Source organism: Copadichromis virginalis, linkage group LG8 (genome assembly GCF_057382275.1).
Source record: "Copadichromis virginalis isolate Kocher_CV1m ecotype Utaka linkage group LG8, C_Virginalis_male_GT1.1, whole genome shotgun sequence".
NCBI lineage: Eukaryota > Metazoa > Chordata > Actinopteri > Cichliformes > Cichlidae > Copadichromis > Copadichromis virginalis.
Genome location: NC_140625.1, coordinates 27,862,828 through 27,879,670, shown reverse-complemented (window position 1 = coordinate 27,879,670; position 16,843 = coordinate 27,862,828). Strand labels below are relative to the sequence as shown.

Genomic DNA, 16,843 nt, shown 5'->3' with positions numbered 1-16,843 from the left:
CGTTTTTGCAGGATTTGCAATGAGCTTGCTGCAGGATGCACACCTTCAGACAGTTGATAAGAGTTTGTAACGTTTGATTAACTTCCAGGTGCATGTTAGACAACGTGGCACGAGGTCAGCTTGGCTCTGTGCTCGCTCCCAGACATCGCTATTGTTTTTTCAGTCTGCGGTGGCAGGAAAGGGAGCCACTCCTGTGTAGCTGTTTTATAACCTATAATAGTCTCCAGATGGCTTTTAATCCTATTGCAAAAAAAGATACTTCCATCATCACAGCAGTGAAAGTTTTAGATGCCACTTTACATTCCTGTGTGCATTCCTTTGTTTTGTGGTATCATGCAGTGGTATTTTTCCAGACCTCTGTGCAAATGATGGAGTGGCTTAACTTTTTTTTTTTTTGTAATGAATATGATTGGCTCAGGTTAGTGGATGGTTTGGCTTCAGGTGTGTGCGTTTATGAGATGAATGAACCCACCCAGGATAAACGGAATGTAGAGTTTACTTAACAAATCTAACATTTTATTGGCAATATTGTTTCCTGTGTGACTTTCCAGGTGAACGTTCTCACTGTAGCTCCTGTAAATTTCCCTAAAAGTCCCGTCTCCAGCAAAGTTGAACCTTTTTCTAGTGCACCTCCCGCTTCTTCTAAACGTAGTAAAGAAAGTTAAATACATGATATATACCATAAACCAAATTTTAGAGGGTAACATGGTCAGAAATGGATGTAGTGCATGGCAGTAATTGAGTGAATATAAAAAGAGCTAAGAGCTCACATGTGTAGTTAAAGTAGAAAAATGACTCCATTAGTTTGACTTTGTAAAACTTTATTTTTCTGCCATGATGGATATTTTATTTTGAAATGTTGAATAATGAAGTACATTAGCTGTGTAATATGCAATAGAAAATAAAACACTGACTATGGTAAGAATTTATTACTGCTAAATTATTTTTATTAATTCATTTTTAAGTAATAACATCAGATATTTTCCATTTCCAACTTTGCCTCTGAAAATTTTAAGCCTTTTTCTCCTTTTATAAAGCACTGAGAACTGCTTTATTTTAGATCAGTGTGAGTTTTCTTGCTTTATTATTTTAGTTTGTATGTCTTTATTGTTTAACTGTGGTGGTGTCTAGTTTTATTTTTCCTTAACATTCATTACAAACTGTTCTCTTTGAGTGTTTCATTCATATACAGTATGATACTATGATGCAGTCATGCGTGTCGTCATAGTATCATAGCATTATGTGATTGGTCAGATCAGCCGTGTTGGTCCACTGTGTGCTGCCAAAAACCCCTCTGAGCCACTGGGGCATGGCTGGATACAGGACCTCTGGAGGCGCCCCCTAGTGTCTGACACTGGCACTTTCTTTGTTTATCTACAGGATGCATCAGAACAATTTGGTTTTTATTGTGGAGACTTTTGGCGTTTGTTTGTTTGTTTGTTTGTTTGTTTGTTTGTTTGTTTTTTTAAGTATTATTTGGACTCCACTGTGTTTCAGTCCCACCTGCTCATATCATTGCTTGTTTGACAGCTTGGATATGGCACCACAGAGAACAGCCCCGTGACGTTCCTCGCCTCCCCACTGGACAACGTGGAGAGAAAGACTGAGACTGTTGGCTACATTACAGATCACTTGGAGGTAATTTGGCATGCTTCTCAATATAAATACTGAAATGCATTAAAATAAGATTTATTTTGAGTGCAAAAACTCATCCAAACAAAACAATTTGGGGAGGGCTGAACACTTGAATAAAAATCAGCAGGGAAGAAAACTTTTATTGTGACAAACAGTTATCGATGAAGGTGAATATTGGGGGAATATAGGGCAAAAAAACAAAGTAACGGTTTCAAAGAAAGCTTGTACTAGCCTGATTCACTCAAGGTTCAAGGTAATAATAAAGAACCTTGAACCTTGAACCTTGAGTGAATCAAAACTTCACTTCTTTAACTCTGTGCAATACACCAAAAAATGTTTGGTGAATAAAAGTATGAATCATGAGTCACCTGCTCCACAGGCTAAAATAGTGGACCCTACAACCGGGATGGTCGTACCTGTGGGTACCTCAGGGGAGATTATGATCAGAGGATACTGTGTGATGCTGGAATACTGGAATGACAGAGCAAATACAGATGAGTGCATCACTAAAGACCGGTGGTACAAAACTGGGTAAGTTTAATATCGTTGACCATAGTATTTTATTACAGCGATTAGAGTATTCTGTTACAGGTACTGAACTGTGGTGGTTTGAATCATATCTTTCTGATAGACTCCAGTTTGTTCATGTAAATGGAGAGTCCTCTTCACACACTAAGGTTAATTATGGAGTTCCACAGGGTTCAGTACTAGGGCCAATTCTGTGTACATTATTACACATGCTTCCCTCACCAGTATCATTAGAAGGCATAGCTTATATTTTCACTGCTATGCTGATGACACCCAACTTTATCTGTCCATGAAGCCAGATAACACACACAAATTAGTTAAACTGCAGGAATGTCTTACAGATATAAAGACCTGGATGGCCGCTAACTTTCTGCTTCTAAATTCAGATAAAACTGAAGTTACTGTACTCGGCCCTGAAAATCTTAGAATACGGTATCTAACCAAATGCTTACTCTGGATGGGATTACCTCAGCCTCCACTAACACTGTGAGGAACCTTGGAGTTGTTTTTGACCAGGATATGTCCGTCAATTTCTTATATTAAAGTTTTAGCTTTTTTTTTTTCCTTTCCATTGTCACAAAGCACTTGATCATATTCTGATTGTTGGGGTATTCTCTGTATCATTGTAGACCTCATAATATAAAGCACCTTGAAGTGTTTCTCTGTGACAAGTTTGAAATAAAAATATAAATTAAATCTAATTGAAGTCTTTAGTTAATCATCACTACTTTACAGCTGTTAGTATTGTCTGCATTTTCAGGCAGATAGGCTTTAAATATAACATCTGATTCTGTTAAAAGGCTGATTCTCTCCCATCCTTGTTCTTGGGCATTTAACTGTTTCTTTGTCCTCTTGGCCAGCGACATCGGCAGCATGGATACATACGGCTACTGCAGGATAGACGGCAGGATTAAAGACATGATCATCAGGGGAGGAGAGAACATTTACCCGGCAGAGATCGAGCAGTTTCTGCACAGACACCCCAAAGTTAAAGAGGCACAGGTGAGCTCAAACAGCAAGGGCTGAGCAGTAAACCTAGAGGGTGTTATAGGAAAATGAGAAGGGAGACTAACTGTACTCAATTATTCACTAGAAATTCTGTCGGTGAACTTCAGAAGCGCATAGAGTAAGTTTTATTTTAACATCAGACTGGCGTTCACTAAGATTGCTACAGCAGAAATTAAATTTTACTGAACATTGCTGCTTCCACACTTCAGAACAAGTCTTGTTAAAACTGTGTTAAGAGTGTGGCTTGATATTGTGTGTCATCAGTCTGAATTTCTTAACTTTTCTTAACGCCTATTGTGCATTACTTACAAGTCCAAAAGGCAGGGTGACCCCTCCAACACACCACTCCCCCCATCGATGTGGTTAGGTGCATAATTGTTGGAAAGACACAAGTTTAGTCTCTGTACACCACCTCAGTGGATTTTAATCCAGCGGTCAAGAATGCACTTTCACCTTTTTAATTTGGTGGGGAGTTTTTCGCATTCCAGTTTCAGTTAAAAGCCAACAAGAATGAGAGCACACATGTGATTTAGATTTTTAAAAAAAAGTGTTATAAAGAACACGTTTAAAGTCGCACGAAAACCATAGAGTCAGTGGAACATGCAAAGCGGCCTCCAGACTTTGCCAGGTTTTCAGTTAGGACACCCCCAAGAACATTTTAAGAAAATGTTAACATTTAAAATATTTGTTTTTTTTCCTTTAAATTTTTTTTTATTATATTAACCCCTTAAAGAGTGTCTTGACTTGGCTTAATCTTTTGGCCCTTCATGTGATGTCTAATCCTCTGTATTTGTCTTAGTTTCAATCTTCGTGTGCAGCGTTTGAATGTCCAAAGTTCTGTTCAGATATTTAAGATTTTGTACTGCTGACTGTTTGCTGTGTGATTCTAAATGTTCCTCGTTTCCTGCTGTTTTTCAGGTGGTGGGAGTTAAAGATGAGCGTATGGGTGAGGAGATCTGTGCCTGCATCAAACTGGTGGATGGAGCCGACTGCACTGCAGAAGAAATCAAAGCTTACTGCAAGGGACAGGTGGGGCACAGTTCCCGTCTTATATTTCATAATGAGCTGGAATTGTGTTGCACCATAATGAGCGCTGTTCATTTGCTCCTTTCAGATCTCCCACTTCAAGATTCCTCGTTACGTACTTTTTGTAACCAGCTACCCACTCACGATCACTGGAAAGGTAATTTCCTCAGTCCTGGCTCCTCTACCGAGTTCATAAAAAGCAGGAATTTCTTCCAGGATTCTTACAAATGACATAAATTAATCAGCAGGTTTAATAAAATGTCATTCATCCTGAGTGAAAAACATCTGTATTTAGCAGCTGCTGTAACAGTCTGCAATAATTTAGGGGAAGGAGAAATCCAGGATGAAAACACAAACTCCCCTCTGGTTCTTGTGTTTCTCTCGTGGGATGCTATTTAATATCATTTACTGTAGACTTGGCCCTGTGTTTGAACAGGCCTGCCCTGAATGCTCTCAGACAGGAGGGACGGGAAGCTATTAGCTCGTCTGCACGTACACTATGGCCTGTTAGATGAATCCCAGAGAGCTGGCAGGCCGTACTCGACCTGGACCATCAGATCAGATAAAACCAAAACCTTGATTTGAGATTCCTTCTAAACGGAGCAAGTACGATATGATAAAACTTTCAGAAAAATGCAAAAAATGTTCTGCGTTCATGTTATAATTGTAACTACTCATTTGTGTCTGCTCAGATCAGCGGGTGATTGTTTGTGGCATTCAAACACATGGAAGTTGCAGAATGCCCTCTGATGGACAGAGTATGCGACATCAATGCAACGTTGATTGAATGGTGTTTCTCTTGTCGTTTGTTTAATTTTAAATTTTATTTATCGTGGAATATTTTAGTTGAGCTCTAAAAATGAACGTCACTCAGATAAATATGAAAGTTACTGGTGCATTTTTGGTTTGCTTGGAGATTTCTGTGTGAAAAGAAAAGAAGCCAAACCACAGGAAAATGCTAAGAGTTCACAAACTGGGGTAAATCTGACCACAAGGGTGACGTCAGTAGTTTGTATATTCTGCTCTGATGTAGCTAATGCATTGTGTCGGTTTAAACTGATTTTTGCCATTTAAGAAAAAAAAATACCGTTGGTATTTACGTAGAGAGCAGAGTGACAAGTTGCATGTAAGAGACTGATCCTTGCATGTGTATTTCTGGGAGTTCCTGTCTTGAGGCATAAAATATGGGGTATAATTAAATCAAGTGTGCACACTGATTTATGTTTACCACACGCTATTTAGCACTAATTCTGCCAACATTTAACACAGAGAAAGAGCACGTCTTATTTTTTTATTTTTAGAAAACTGCACAACTTCTGTAAATCACCCGTAAAACTAACCACACCCATTAGCGCTATTTGGGGTTTGCATTCACATGTTGTTTTGTCCAATTTAGTAAAACTGGCACTTGTAATCCAAGCTGACGCACCAAAAACTTCACTATCTAGTTGTTGGATGAGTTGTTACGAGGTGGGAAATTATCCATAGAGGTCAGACCAGGCTTGTAAACATGTTTATTTATGCTGTAAAATTGTAACATGTAACATGGAAGTCTGTGAGGACTGACTCACTTTTGGAGGCAGCCTTAAGTGGTCATTAGAGGAAGTAATCGAATTAGATTCACTTGTAGTTTTGGCAATTTTCACAGAGATGCATTTGACATCTGAGTGCTCAAAGCTGTTATGAAAGACTCTTAGATTGATTTAAAATAATTATTTATTGTATTGACCCCAGTAAGTGACAGATTTTAATTTGCGTTCTGATTTCTTACGAATTAAATGGAATCACCAGCACACAATAAAACACTCGGCCCCATTTACTAATAGGTTTTTATATATTCATATACTTTGACGCTGCAGATTTGTCCATTTAGTGCTCCGGCAAAAAGTTGTTGTTGATTCGTGTCATTCTTCTTTTTGTCTTTCAGATCCAAAAGAACAAACTGAGTGAACAGGTGGAGAAGCAACTGAAGGAGTGAAAATGAAAAGCTACAAACTGTACAGAGGGAATTTAATTAATACGTGTGCGTATATCAGATACCAAAGATACAAATTGGGATTGTCAGAACTGGCCAACAGAAAACGCCTCAAGATCTTGTAACGAGTGGTTACAGGGACAATGTAACCCCCCCCAAAACAGTATCCTGTACCTGCTGCAGAAAATGGTCCCATATAGAAACACTATTTACTTGTAAGGGCCCTTTTTAAGTGCTTTTGTCTGTATAGGCAGGACAAAGGTTGTAAGGTTTTTAAAATGTTTTTTTAATGATTTTTAAAAATTTATAAAAACAAAAATCTTCATTATATGAACTTGAAATAAACCTTTTTACAAATTATTAAAACCAGGCATGCAGGTTCCTCTTGTTACGGAAAGAATGAAGGGGTTTTTTTTTTTTTTTTTTTATTGTCCTCGATGGCAGGTGCAGGCCTCTTAAGCCTGCCATTCAGAAATATGCACACATGTTCCACTTTAAAAAATATGAGCTTTAAAGTGAGTGAGCATTGTTCAGAGCTGTAAAGAATTTCCTGACCAGGCTACATGTGCAGTTCACCTGACGCTGGGCTGCTGGATCGGATGTCATCTCCTGTCTAGACCTGAAGGACTCGGCCCAGAAATAGCCCTTAAGAGCCCAAATGAAAACAAACTGTGCTCCTGGCTCTTAAGAGAGAACCTCAAGGTTTATTTAGCATTTTTTATTTAACATATTTTGGGTTTGGATTAAATGTTTCAGGACATGGTATTCCTACCATGCGCCAAGTACAGGAGGTGGTTTTAACAGGGAAAGGCAAAGGAATGCACATTTCAAGGAGGAAAAATGGGATTTGAGACAAAGAGTGAGTTTGTTCTCCTTTTAGACTCGAGACTTTTGTTTTCAAATTGTCACCATGCATTCCTTTGACTGGGAGGTTATTACAGGTGATACTAATAACCAAACTGTTCTCCCAAGAGGTGAATGCATTGGTGGAGCAATGCATACAAAAGTATCTTGGACTCCCTCATGTGGCAGGAAAAAGCACACAAAAAGGCCAAAAATTTGTTGAGCAAATTTATTTTGGATGAGGAAAAACATCACTTGCGTTCTTGTGGCATTGAGTTAGGTTTGTCTTTTTCCTGCTTCAAAATGACAACGCCTCAATAAAGAAATGCTTGTCCCCACTTTGGTGTGGAAGAACTGCACCGATCTCTGAACCTCAACCACATCCAGAACCTCTGGAGGAGTCGGAGCAAGTTCAACATCTGGGGCCTGATGTATATCAGAATCAGAATACTTTATTGATCCCTGGGGGAAATTATTTTTTGTTACAGTGCTCCATTTTAAACCAACATTAAGACAAGACAGACAATACACTAACTAAGAATAGTACAATATATACATACATACATACATACATACATACATACATACATACATACATACATACATACATACATACATACATAAGTCACTTATAAATAAATAGCTGTAAAAGAAACATGTGTAGTTGTAGCAGTAAACAGTGTGTTAAGTGGATGCGTTGTACAGGGAGATGGCCACAGGCAGGAATGATTTCCTGTGTCGTTCAGTGGTGCTTTTCGGTAATCTCAGTCTCTCACTGAACGAGCTCCTGTGGCTGACCAGCATATCATGGAGTGGGTGGGAGGTGTTATCCAACATTGTCTTTATCTTGGACAGCATCCGCCTCTCCGACACCACCTTGAGGGAGTCCAGCTCCATCCCCACAACATTGCTGGCCTTACGGATCAGTTTATTAAGTCTGTTGGCATCTGCGACCCTCAGCCTGCTCCCCCAGCATGCAACAGCATAGAGGATCGCACTGGCCACCACAGACTCATAGAAAATCCTCAGCATTTTCTGGCAGATGTTGAAGGACCTCAGTCGCCTCAAAAAATAGAGACGACTCTGGCCCTTCCTGTAAAGTGCTGTGGTGTTTTTAGCCCAGTCCAGTTTATTGTCAATGTGTACTCCAAGGTATTTATAGTCCTCCACAATGTCAACACTGACCCCCTGAATTGAAACAGGGGTCAAGTGAATAAATACGTACACAAAACCATGCTTGGATTTTTTTTTTCCCTCTACACATAATGTGATATTTAAAGAGGAACAATTTGCAAACGACATGCAACCTTCAGGCCATGTCTACGTGGTAGTTTCAAACCTGAAAACTATTTTAGTGGGGAAGGTTGTGTTGGCTCGCATGTGGTGCACATTTATGCACTAAATCCAGAAAGCTGATCTGGTGACTTATCTCTTCCAGTCAATGACTGTTAGATTAGAAAAATGCAAGCCATTATTATACAAAGTCAGGCAATTTTAGATTGAGAAGACAATTTAATCCTCCTCCCTTGTTATTTCAAGTAGATGACAGATTTAGAATCAATCTGAAGTGGTGTACTTACGTTTTGGTGGACCTAACTGTATATAAATGATGCATCATCTTGGTATTTTCACCGCCTTCCAGGAGATAAAACACAAGATCCGAACATAAGCCAGTAACAGACAAATACTGAGATATTCTTTGATGTCACATGTTAAGCAAAGAAATAACATGTTATTAGTTAAGTCTATTCTTGGTTTAGTATACAAGACGATGGTTAAGAGGGACAATAGCATTTCAAGTAGCAAAGGTGGAGTTTTATGTATTTCTGGATGTAGCAAAAGACTTGAAAGAATATGTGATGAGTGCAGTGATGTCAGGCTTTTGATTTAAAACGTATGATATAATGTATGTGCATTTCAACAGAGCTTAGGTTGAGTGTTTAGAATACAAAGCTAGATGAGATGGAGGCAGATGACCCCCCAGAGGGAGAAGTGGGAAGAAGAATAATTTCCTGATCTTACTGACCACTGACAGCGCTTCAGACATGAAGTCAAATTTAACCACACGCTTTCATTTTAATCCAGATTTACTTAAATAGCACAAAATCACAACAATAGTCACCTCAAGACATTTAATACTGCAAGACCTTACAGTAATGCAGAGAAAACCCTAACAATCAAACTGCTGCCTCTGACCAAACACCTGGTGACAGCAGGAAGAAAGAACTCCCTTTAAAGAGAAAGAAACCTGAAGAAACCAGGCTCACAGAGGGGCAGCCATCATGTGACTGCTGTTTTGGTATTTTAAGGTATCTTGTTGATGCCTTAAAGACCTCAAACTGGGAGTAAACTTTTCATAATGAAAGGTTTACTCACAGTTAATGAGAGAATTACTTTATTAATTCCAAAAAAGCAGCATCATTTTTGTCAAGTGAATCCATTACTTCTTACCAGCGGATGTCCAATATGTTTTTATTTTTTTTTGAACAACATTTCAAATTTTGGCTCCAGCGGGTGAAACATCTGTGACGCTCTCACAGAGAGTGAATCACAGAGAGAGCAAACTTATAAAAAGATAAAGGTCTGTGCTGTGTCTTTAGTCTTTGGGCAGCGGGATGCCGACTGCCGTCTGCTGCCCCTCCATCTGCTGCTGCGCCTGCGCCACCTGCTCCTCGCTGCAGGAGTCCTGCAGAAACACGGTAGCCAGGTTGCGCAGACGCGGGCTCTCGGAGAGGGAGAAGCGCAGCATGCACTGCAGGATGGCGGGATCGGTGATCTGAGAGCGTGACGTGGGTGTTAGGAGGTTCACGAGGGTGGTGATGGCTGACAGGACAGTCTCTTCCCTCTGGCTCGACAAGCAGTTTGTGACTAAGCGGATGCCGTCGCTCTGCAGGACGACATCTCTGCACTCAGGGTCCATGCTGAGGTTACAGAGCCCTCCTGAGATCACGAGAGACAAAATCAGAGATAAAGGCTTGACAGTTGCTGCAGACAATGAAGGAGATGTCACTGTGACACCCACCCATCCCAAACTCCACAAAGTTCTCATTCTCCTCAGTCAGCATGTCCAAGAAGAGGTCAGTCACCTGCAGCTCTCTCAGATACTCCACGTTCTTTGGATCGTATGCAAAATTGGCCAAATTAGCCAGAACTTGTTCCTTTGCCTCTGAGGAGGAAAAAAAATCATCACATGTAATGTATGTAATCACATAAAATGAGAACTATGGAGTGCCAAAATTAAATAGACTTTTAACTAAATATTTGCCTATTTAATTCATTCAAATATTCATTTCAAATTATTTGTGGCTGGTCAACAGACCTTAAAATCTGATTGGTTACCCTGCACAGCAAGTTAAGACGATTGATCCCAGATAATGCTGCAGTCCATGAACGTCCTTCGCGTACTTGCTATTGAGAAACACCCACCGAAATAATCGACTCCCGAAAAGGTAAAGATACTGACCAGATCAGCATTAGCCCCGCCCCTGACTTTGACAGGTGAGGTTGACAGTAGAAATAAATTCATGACGTGTTGAAGCCCAGAACTATGAAATAATAACAACTGACATATATTTTAAATAAAACTAATTATTTCAATTTAATAAATGTGTATTTAATAATTTCAAATTTTGAATAATTATTTGATGACGTACGTCTCCAAAGAGGAGCACCTAGGCTTTCTGTAGGCACCTATTTTTTTATGTTTTTGTTCTATTTACTTTATTTTATGATTCATATTATTGTCTTGTGGATCTTGAGTTGGAGCAGAAAGACGAAAAGGCAAGATTGGAAAAAAGATAACAGAAGAAAGCAGAGTAGTGAGTTTAAAGTTGAATCCAAACACAGCTGTTCCCACCGTCGCTGTCGGTGTCCTGAAACTCGGTGACCAGAGTTTGTAAATACTCAAAGCGGTCAGAGCCTCCGGACGAGCCGCTCCTCCACATAATCCACCACCAGCTCCGCTCTCCGCTTATTCTTTTCAGTTCGTTCCCGGCGCGGTCTGACCATGAAATGCCTCCGTGTAGCTGCGTGGATAAGACGAAGGTTCCGTTTAATAGTTTTTGTTTTAAAATCAGTTTCGATCTGATAGCATACGGTCAAGCCGCGCTTACACAGAATCAAATCTAATTTACATTTTTCATACGCAGTTAAAGGTCTTCTATCATAGTTTTTTGTTAATGTGGCCCTAATACTCCCTCACACAACATGACACAAAATAGAAATACTGTCAAGCGGAAGCTAGTGTCACGTGGTACCGGAAGTTCCTAATAACTGTGGGACACGAAGGGGGTGTGTACAGCACCTCAGCCAACTGTAGGGGAAGGTCAGTGTTTAAAGTTCAAAATAAAGCCACGAAAATGAAGCAGCACAAACTGTCAGCCGGGAAACGGCTCGCCAAACCGATCCTGTTCGGGACGGTCATCGTTGGACTCGCTGCTGCTTTCATTAACAGGTAACGTTAAAGCGTGTTTACAGCTCAGCCACCTGTACGTAACAGGCATGTTGTGCGTGACATTTGCACATGCAAGTGTTTACTGCACACCTTATTAATAAACATGCAGCTCCGAAAGAGCCGATCAGAAGTGAAGATTATAAAAGCAGCACGACTTCGCTGTTAAAAGGTACTGCAGGGGAAGCAGTACGACTGCGTATTAGGCCCATTCTGCAGTCCTTTGGAAGTCAAAGAGAAAAAGCTCAAAATTTTAGAAATTCGGCGGACTTACGAGAAAAATGGATAATTTACAAAAAAAAGCAAATTTTTGATGAAAGAAATGGGCAAATTTACATGGAGAAAGCATTTAAACTTAGGAGAAAAAATGAAAAATAAATAGCTAGTTTATTGTTTTAAAATGGCAAACGATCAGATTTTTTTTTTTTTTACCAGAAATAATGGAACAATAATGAGAAACAAGGACAAACTTATTTGAAAAAAGGAGCAAATTTATAAGGCAGTAACATGCTATACATACATACATACATACATACATACTTTATGAATGTCAAATTTCTGAGGTAGCAATGAGCAAATTACAAAATCAAAAAAGGTAAACTTATTAGAAAAAAAATAGGACATTTTAAAGAAGAAAATGAACATATTTCAAAGAAATTAGCAAAGGATAAATTTAAATTTAGTTCATTATGTTTCCAAGAAAAAATGAGCAAAGTTCCAAGATAATAAATACCAAAATCTGAAAGAAAAAAAGACACATTCCCAAGGGGGGAAAAAAGAGAAGAATACATTTCAGAGAGTCTGGTGGAGCATTTGCGAGCGAGGAAACTCAGTATGTGGTGATGTCCATGGGCTCCCTGACTGACAAATACATTTCTAGTTCCCGTTTCCCAGCTATGAAGATTTGCTTCAAGGTTATTACGAGGTCTCATTAAGTAAAATTATTGTCAGAAATGCCGACAACGCCACGAGTAAGGTGTAACAGGACCTGGAGCTGCTCTGTCCCCTGTGCAGGAGCATTATAAAATCAGTTTATGTGATATGATTTTGTATATTTGGTGTATTTTGAATGCAGATTTATTCTCCTTGTTGTTTTTGTATTGCTCTTTGTGCATGATTTCTGGTAAGCCTGTCTGTAAGCCAGCTTTAACAGCGGGAACAATCTGTGTTGGGCCTGCAGCAGACTGATAACCTGCTCTGTAACAGCTGAGATGGGCTCTAACCGCCTGCCTGGCTGTATCTAAAATGCCTTTAATCATATTTAAATCATGTTAAAGGTATTGAATTTGCAGATGTTGTTTTTAAGACCTCTAGAAAAGCCCTGTCAATACAATTAATTTCAAAGGTTTTTTCATTAACTTTTAGTCCCACTAACTCGTTCGTGCTGTTAGTGCACTAGAGACTTTACAGCACACTAGAGAAGCTCTGCAAATTGAACAGCTGTGTTTTGTCTGACCAAAAGTCCAAAGAGAAATCTTTACTGTTCAGTGCTGTGTTGTACAGACTGGACATTGTGGCACAGCTGGTTGTGTCTTTTTAATTGACATCCCTAAAAGCTTTGAAGGAGCCCTAAAATAACCTCATTATTGAAACTCCTGAAACTATTGAAATCACCGAAATCATTCTTTGGTCAAAATTCAACAAAAGAGAAAGAAAAGATGAATATTTAGTTACAGTGGACAACTGCTTGTTTTGGGTTTTTTTTTATTGTTAGAAAAATGGAAACAGAGTAGGTTTCCATACACACTCTGGAGACTAATTGAAACAAAACAGAGAAAGTGAATATCCAAAACATTTTCTTTGGTAAAGCTATAGTTTAATATTTTTCCGTGAAAGTAAAATCAAAATCTGTTTTTTCACACTGAACCACCTACGTCACATTAGAAGAAAGGTTGTAATCTTACCATTAATCTTTTCTGGTTCTCTAATTAATTCTCACTTGTCATTTGTTTTCATTCGGTACTTCCTCTGTTGCGCAGACACAGGTTTTTTGAGGACGTCGTTGAACTCAGGGCTCAGGAGCGAGCGCGTAACGATGCCAAGAGGTTGGAGGTCCTGGAGAGGCGGCAGAAGCAGATCGATGATCTGACCGAGAAGAAGCAGCAAGGAGGGAGCGGCTGAAGGGGGCAGCAGCCTGAACCTCAGTGCCTCTGCAGCAGACTGTAATACAGAGCAGGTCTCCACAGGTGGACGCTGCACATGTCCACATATGCAAAGATGGCTTTGCTGAATATTTTTACTGAGGCCTGCTTACAGTAATGGATTTATTGAAGTAACCCTCACAGATTTGTATAGACATCTGGGCTGGACACAACACTGTCCAAGACGCCCAGTAAAGGAGCTTAAACAGCATCTTTCTTGTACTTGCGTGTTTTTCCAGCAGGGGGCAGAATTGACTGCAACCTAATGGACTGTATGCATGAAAATCTCTTTAACTATAAATTATTTGTGATATACATTGTTAAAGATCATTTATTTAAAATGCACGCCACAGAGGTTTTCATGTTTATTTTTTTGGTGTGAGTTTAGTTTAATCAGGATTAAAAATCAAAGCACAGACGCTAATGCCGTACAACAAACATCAGCTCTGCCTTCAGTTTTTGCGCAATGAAGCAGGAAAATCAGACTCCTTAGTGTTGGGATGTATTCAGTCTGATGGATGCTAGAAAGTAATAACTGATGCTGATCTGTCAAAATAAAGGTTTTAAATTCACTATCAGTGTGACATGAAATAATTATTCACTCAAATATAAGATCTGTAATTTGTAACTAATAACTAAACATTGTAGATAGAGAGAAAAGGCCATTTAGAGCGAGTCCAGCATTCTACCGTAAAGAAGTACAAAATTTTTAATTCTCAAGTAAAGGTTTCAAAAATTGTGCTTAAGTTCAGTACATGAGAAAATGTGCTTGTTTGCTTTTCTCCACTCTAAAATAAAGAAAGCTACTTTCAGTTTTTCCGTTATTCACAAGGGATCAACACAGCAGGTAGCGCCGCATATTTGATTTGGCAGATTTTTTTATGCCAGATGCAACCCGCCAAGGGATTTGTGTCTCCTCCCGGGATCCAGCAGGGTATCTTTCGCTTGTGTACATCAGCAATTATGATAGTTAACAATAGAAAATAACAGATGCAGTATAACCACAGACTGTAAATACAAAACATGGATGGGTCTGCCTGTGCAGAAATCCCTTGACCAGCAGGCGGCATCTCCTCTGAGATTGTAATGTGCAATACCACCGATTTCCTTTCTGATCAGACACCAAGTCAAATTCAGGGCGGTATGGACGTTACCGATCCGATGTTGATACTTTGTACAAAAACATAATGTGTTATTGTATTTCAAATTATAGCTTCATAATGATTACAGGACATCAGACTACTTGTTCTTATTGTTTAATTATGAAGAATTATCATATAGAAATAAAAAAAACTAAATTTGTGTGTTAATTGATGCTATTTGAACACACTTTCCTTCATTGTCACTGTGCCACACTACAAATTTTGGTATTGATCCAATACCAAGCAAATACAGGGCCAGTATTGCCGATATCAGTACCAATAATTATAAGTTACTCAGGCAGCTAACTGGGGGAGAGTAGCGTGCCATGACTTATGAGATGAATTCTCAAGTTTCAAATTCTGAACACATTTTAATCACCACTATGTCACTGTGATTATTACTTTCCACAATAATTAGTTAACACAGCAAAAAACACCTTTCAGCTTTTCATGTGTTTTGAAACTTGGTTTTAGTGTTGGTATCGATACTATCGATATTTGGATCGATCCGCCCACCTCTACTGCATACAAGTCTAATACTCACTGTGATGATAGTCATCAGTGTTCTGAATTTCAGTCACTAGTGTGAATTCTTATTGTATTAGGGTACGTGCAGGGCTTTCCCCTGGTGTAGTGGTTAAAATAGTTGCCTTGCATGCAAAGAGCCCCAGTTCAAGACCGGTAGGATACATGACATTCCTAACTAGCTAGTTAGGAAGGTTGTTAGGAATGTCATGTGGTGCAAAACCTGTGTGGCCAAACTTTACCTGTGTTTTCTAGTCTAAAAACTTTTTAACAAGCCGATTGCATTTTGTTACACAGAGTTCTGCTATTCAAGAACACTTTAACACACAGCCTGGGGGGTTTGAACCAATGACCTTCTAACTAGCAGACAACCCACCCTACCTGCTAAGCCACAGCTGTCCACAGGTAGATGCAAACACACAGGCCTTATTTGTCCATGAACTCCTCTTACACGATGTGGAGTTGCACTACCAAACTTGGTACGCTATAGCACCCTGAAGGTTCTTATCTGCATCAGATGTTATGTCATCATGTTTCCTAAGAACAACCTAGTAACCAGCTAAAAGGACCTATTTTTAGCCTTTACGCACATGTCACACATTTTAAAAGCATTGTAGAATTTTAATTTCATGACATGAAAATTAAGTTTCAGCCACATAAGTTGAATAATAAAAACACTAAATGGTTCTTATATTATAAAGCCATCACGTTGCCTGTCAGCCACATAGCAAGAGGCCAAAATGAAACATTTTCAGCATAAAAAAAAAAATATATCTACAACCTATTTTTTTTATTTATTCATTTTTTAAAATCTTTTACCTGAGAGATTAAGCAGAGACGGACCAAATCACTATTGTAGCACAGGCATGTACTAGTAGAATAAAGCAGGGTAAGATTCAGGGCGTGGCTATGAAACCAATAGGTGACATCACTGTGGGTACTTGTATCTTGTATCTGAAGTTCATTAGTATAGATATATGTAAGAATCTTCTTAGAGTATTTCTAGTAGTGGAACAATTTAAATTTTATTTTATTTTTTAAATCCACAGAAATAATTTCCAGTTTTCAAGTCTTCTACAGTCTTTTTAGACTGACATAAAAATATAATTTGACAGCATCAACACATCTGAGAACTGGGTATGGGTGTTTTTCCTGACGACGGGGCGATCGTGGCTCAAGAGTTGGGAGTTCTCCTTGTAATCGGAAGGTTGCCAGTTCGAGCCCCGGCTTGGACAGTCTCGGTCGTTGTGTCCTTGGGCGAGACACTTCACCCGTTGCCTACTGGTGGTGGTCAGAGGGCCCGGTGGCGCCAGTGTCCGGCAGCCTCGCCTCTGTCAGTGCGCCCCAGGGTGGCTGTGGCTACAATGTAGCTGCCATCACCAGTGTGTGAATGTGTGGATGACTGGATATGTAAAGTGCTTTGGGGTCCTTAGGGACTAGTAAAAGCGCTATATAAATACAGACCATTACCATTTACTTATAGATTCAGTCAAATCTGATTTAAATAACATCTTCAGTTTTCTTGTTATTTTTCTGGACTACCAAAACAACACTAATATGAAAAGCTCAC

The 16,843-nt window shown here is 39.3% G+C and overlaps 2 protein-coding genes and 1 long non-coding RNA gene across 3 annotated transcripts in view; 2 read left to right on the top strand and 1 right to left on the bottom strand.

Annotated features, from left to right (window-relative positions):
* Positions 1-7,353, top strand: part of acsf2 (acyl-CoA synthetase family member 2) — a 33,202-nt gene extending 25,849 nt beyond the window's left edge. The window contains exons 11-16 of the mRNA XM_085466906.1: positions 1,531-1,638; positions 2,015-2,166; positions 3,024-3,165; positions 4,090-4,200; positions 4,286-4,354; positions 6,125-7,353. Coding sequence (XP_085323032.1) covers positions 1,531-1,638; positions 2,015-2,166; positions 3,024-3,165; positions 4,090-4,200; positions 4,286-4,354; positions 6,125-6,175 — 633 coding nt within the window. The 3' untranslated portion in view covers positions 6,176-7,353. The remainder of the gene's footprint in view (positions 1-1,530; positions 1,639-2,014; positions 2,167-3,023; positions 3,166-4,089; positions 4,201-4,285; positions 4,355-6,124) is intronic.
* A 2,117-nt stretch (positions 7,354-9,470) lies between these two features.
* armc7 (armadillo repeat containing 7) lies at positions 9,471-11,041 on the bottom strand. Its single transcript, XM_085466908.1, has 3 exons — positions 10,872-11,041; positions 10,038-10,181; positions 9,471-9,955 (listed from the first exon to the last, which is right to left on the bottom strand). The coding sequence occupies exons 1-3, from the start codon at positions 10,957-10,959 to the stop codon at positions 9,612-9,614; spliced, it is 576 nt and encodes a 191-aa protein (XP_085323034.1). The 5' UTR covers positions 10,960-11,041; the 3' UTR covers positions 9,471-9,611.
* A 232-nt stretch (positions 11,042-11,273) lies between these two features.
* LOC146703614 (uncharacterized) lies at positions 11,274-14,178 on the top strand. The gene is made up of 2 exons (XR_014922037.1): positions 11,274-11,468; positions 13,445-14,178. It is a non-coding gene; the product is annotated as an uncharacterized LOC146703614 (long non-coding RNA).
* Positions 14,179-16,843: the final 2,665 nt, after the last annotated feature.

Coding starts and splice junctions, on each gene's coding strand:
- armc7 (XM_085466908.1), bottom strand. CDS start 10,959: ATGTGGAGGAGCGGCTCGTCCGGAGGCTCTGACCGCTTTGAGTATTTA. Junction 10,182..10,871: donor TCAGGACACCGACAGCGACG/GTGGGAACAGCT, acceptor TTTCCTCCTCAG/AGGCAAAGGAACAAGTTCTG. Junction 9,956..10,037: donor CTTTGTGGAGTTTGGGATGG/GTGGGTGTCACA, acceptor TCGTGATCTCAG/GAGGGCTCTGTAACCTCAGC.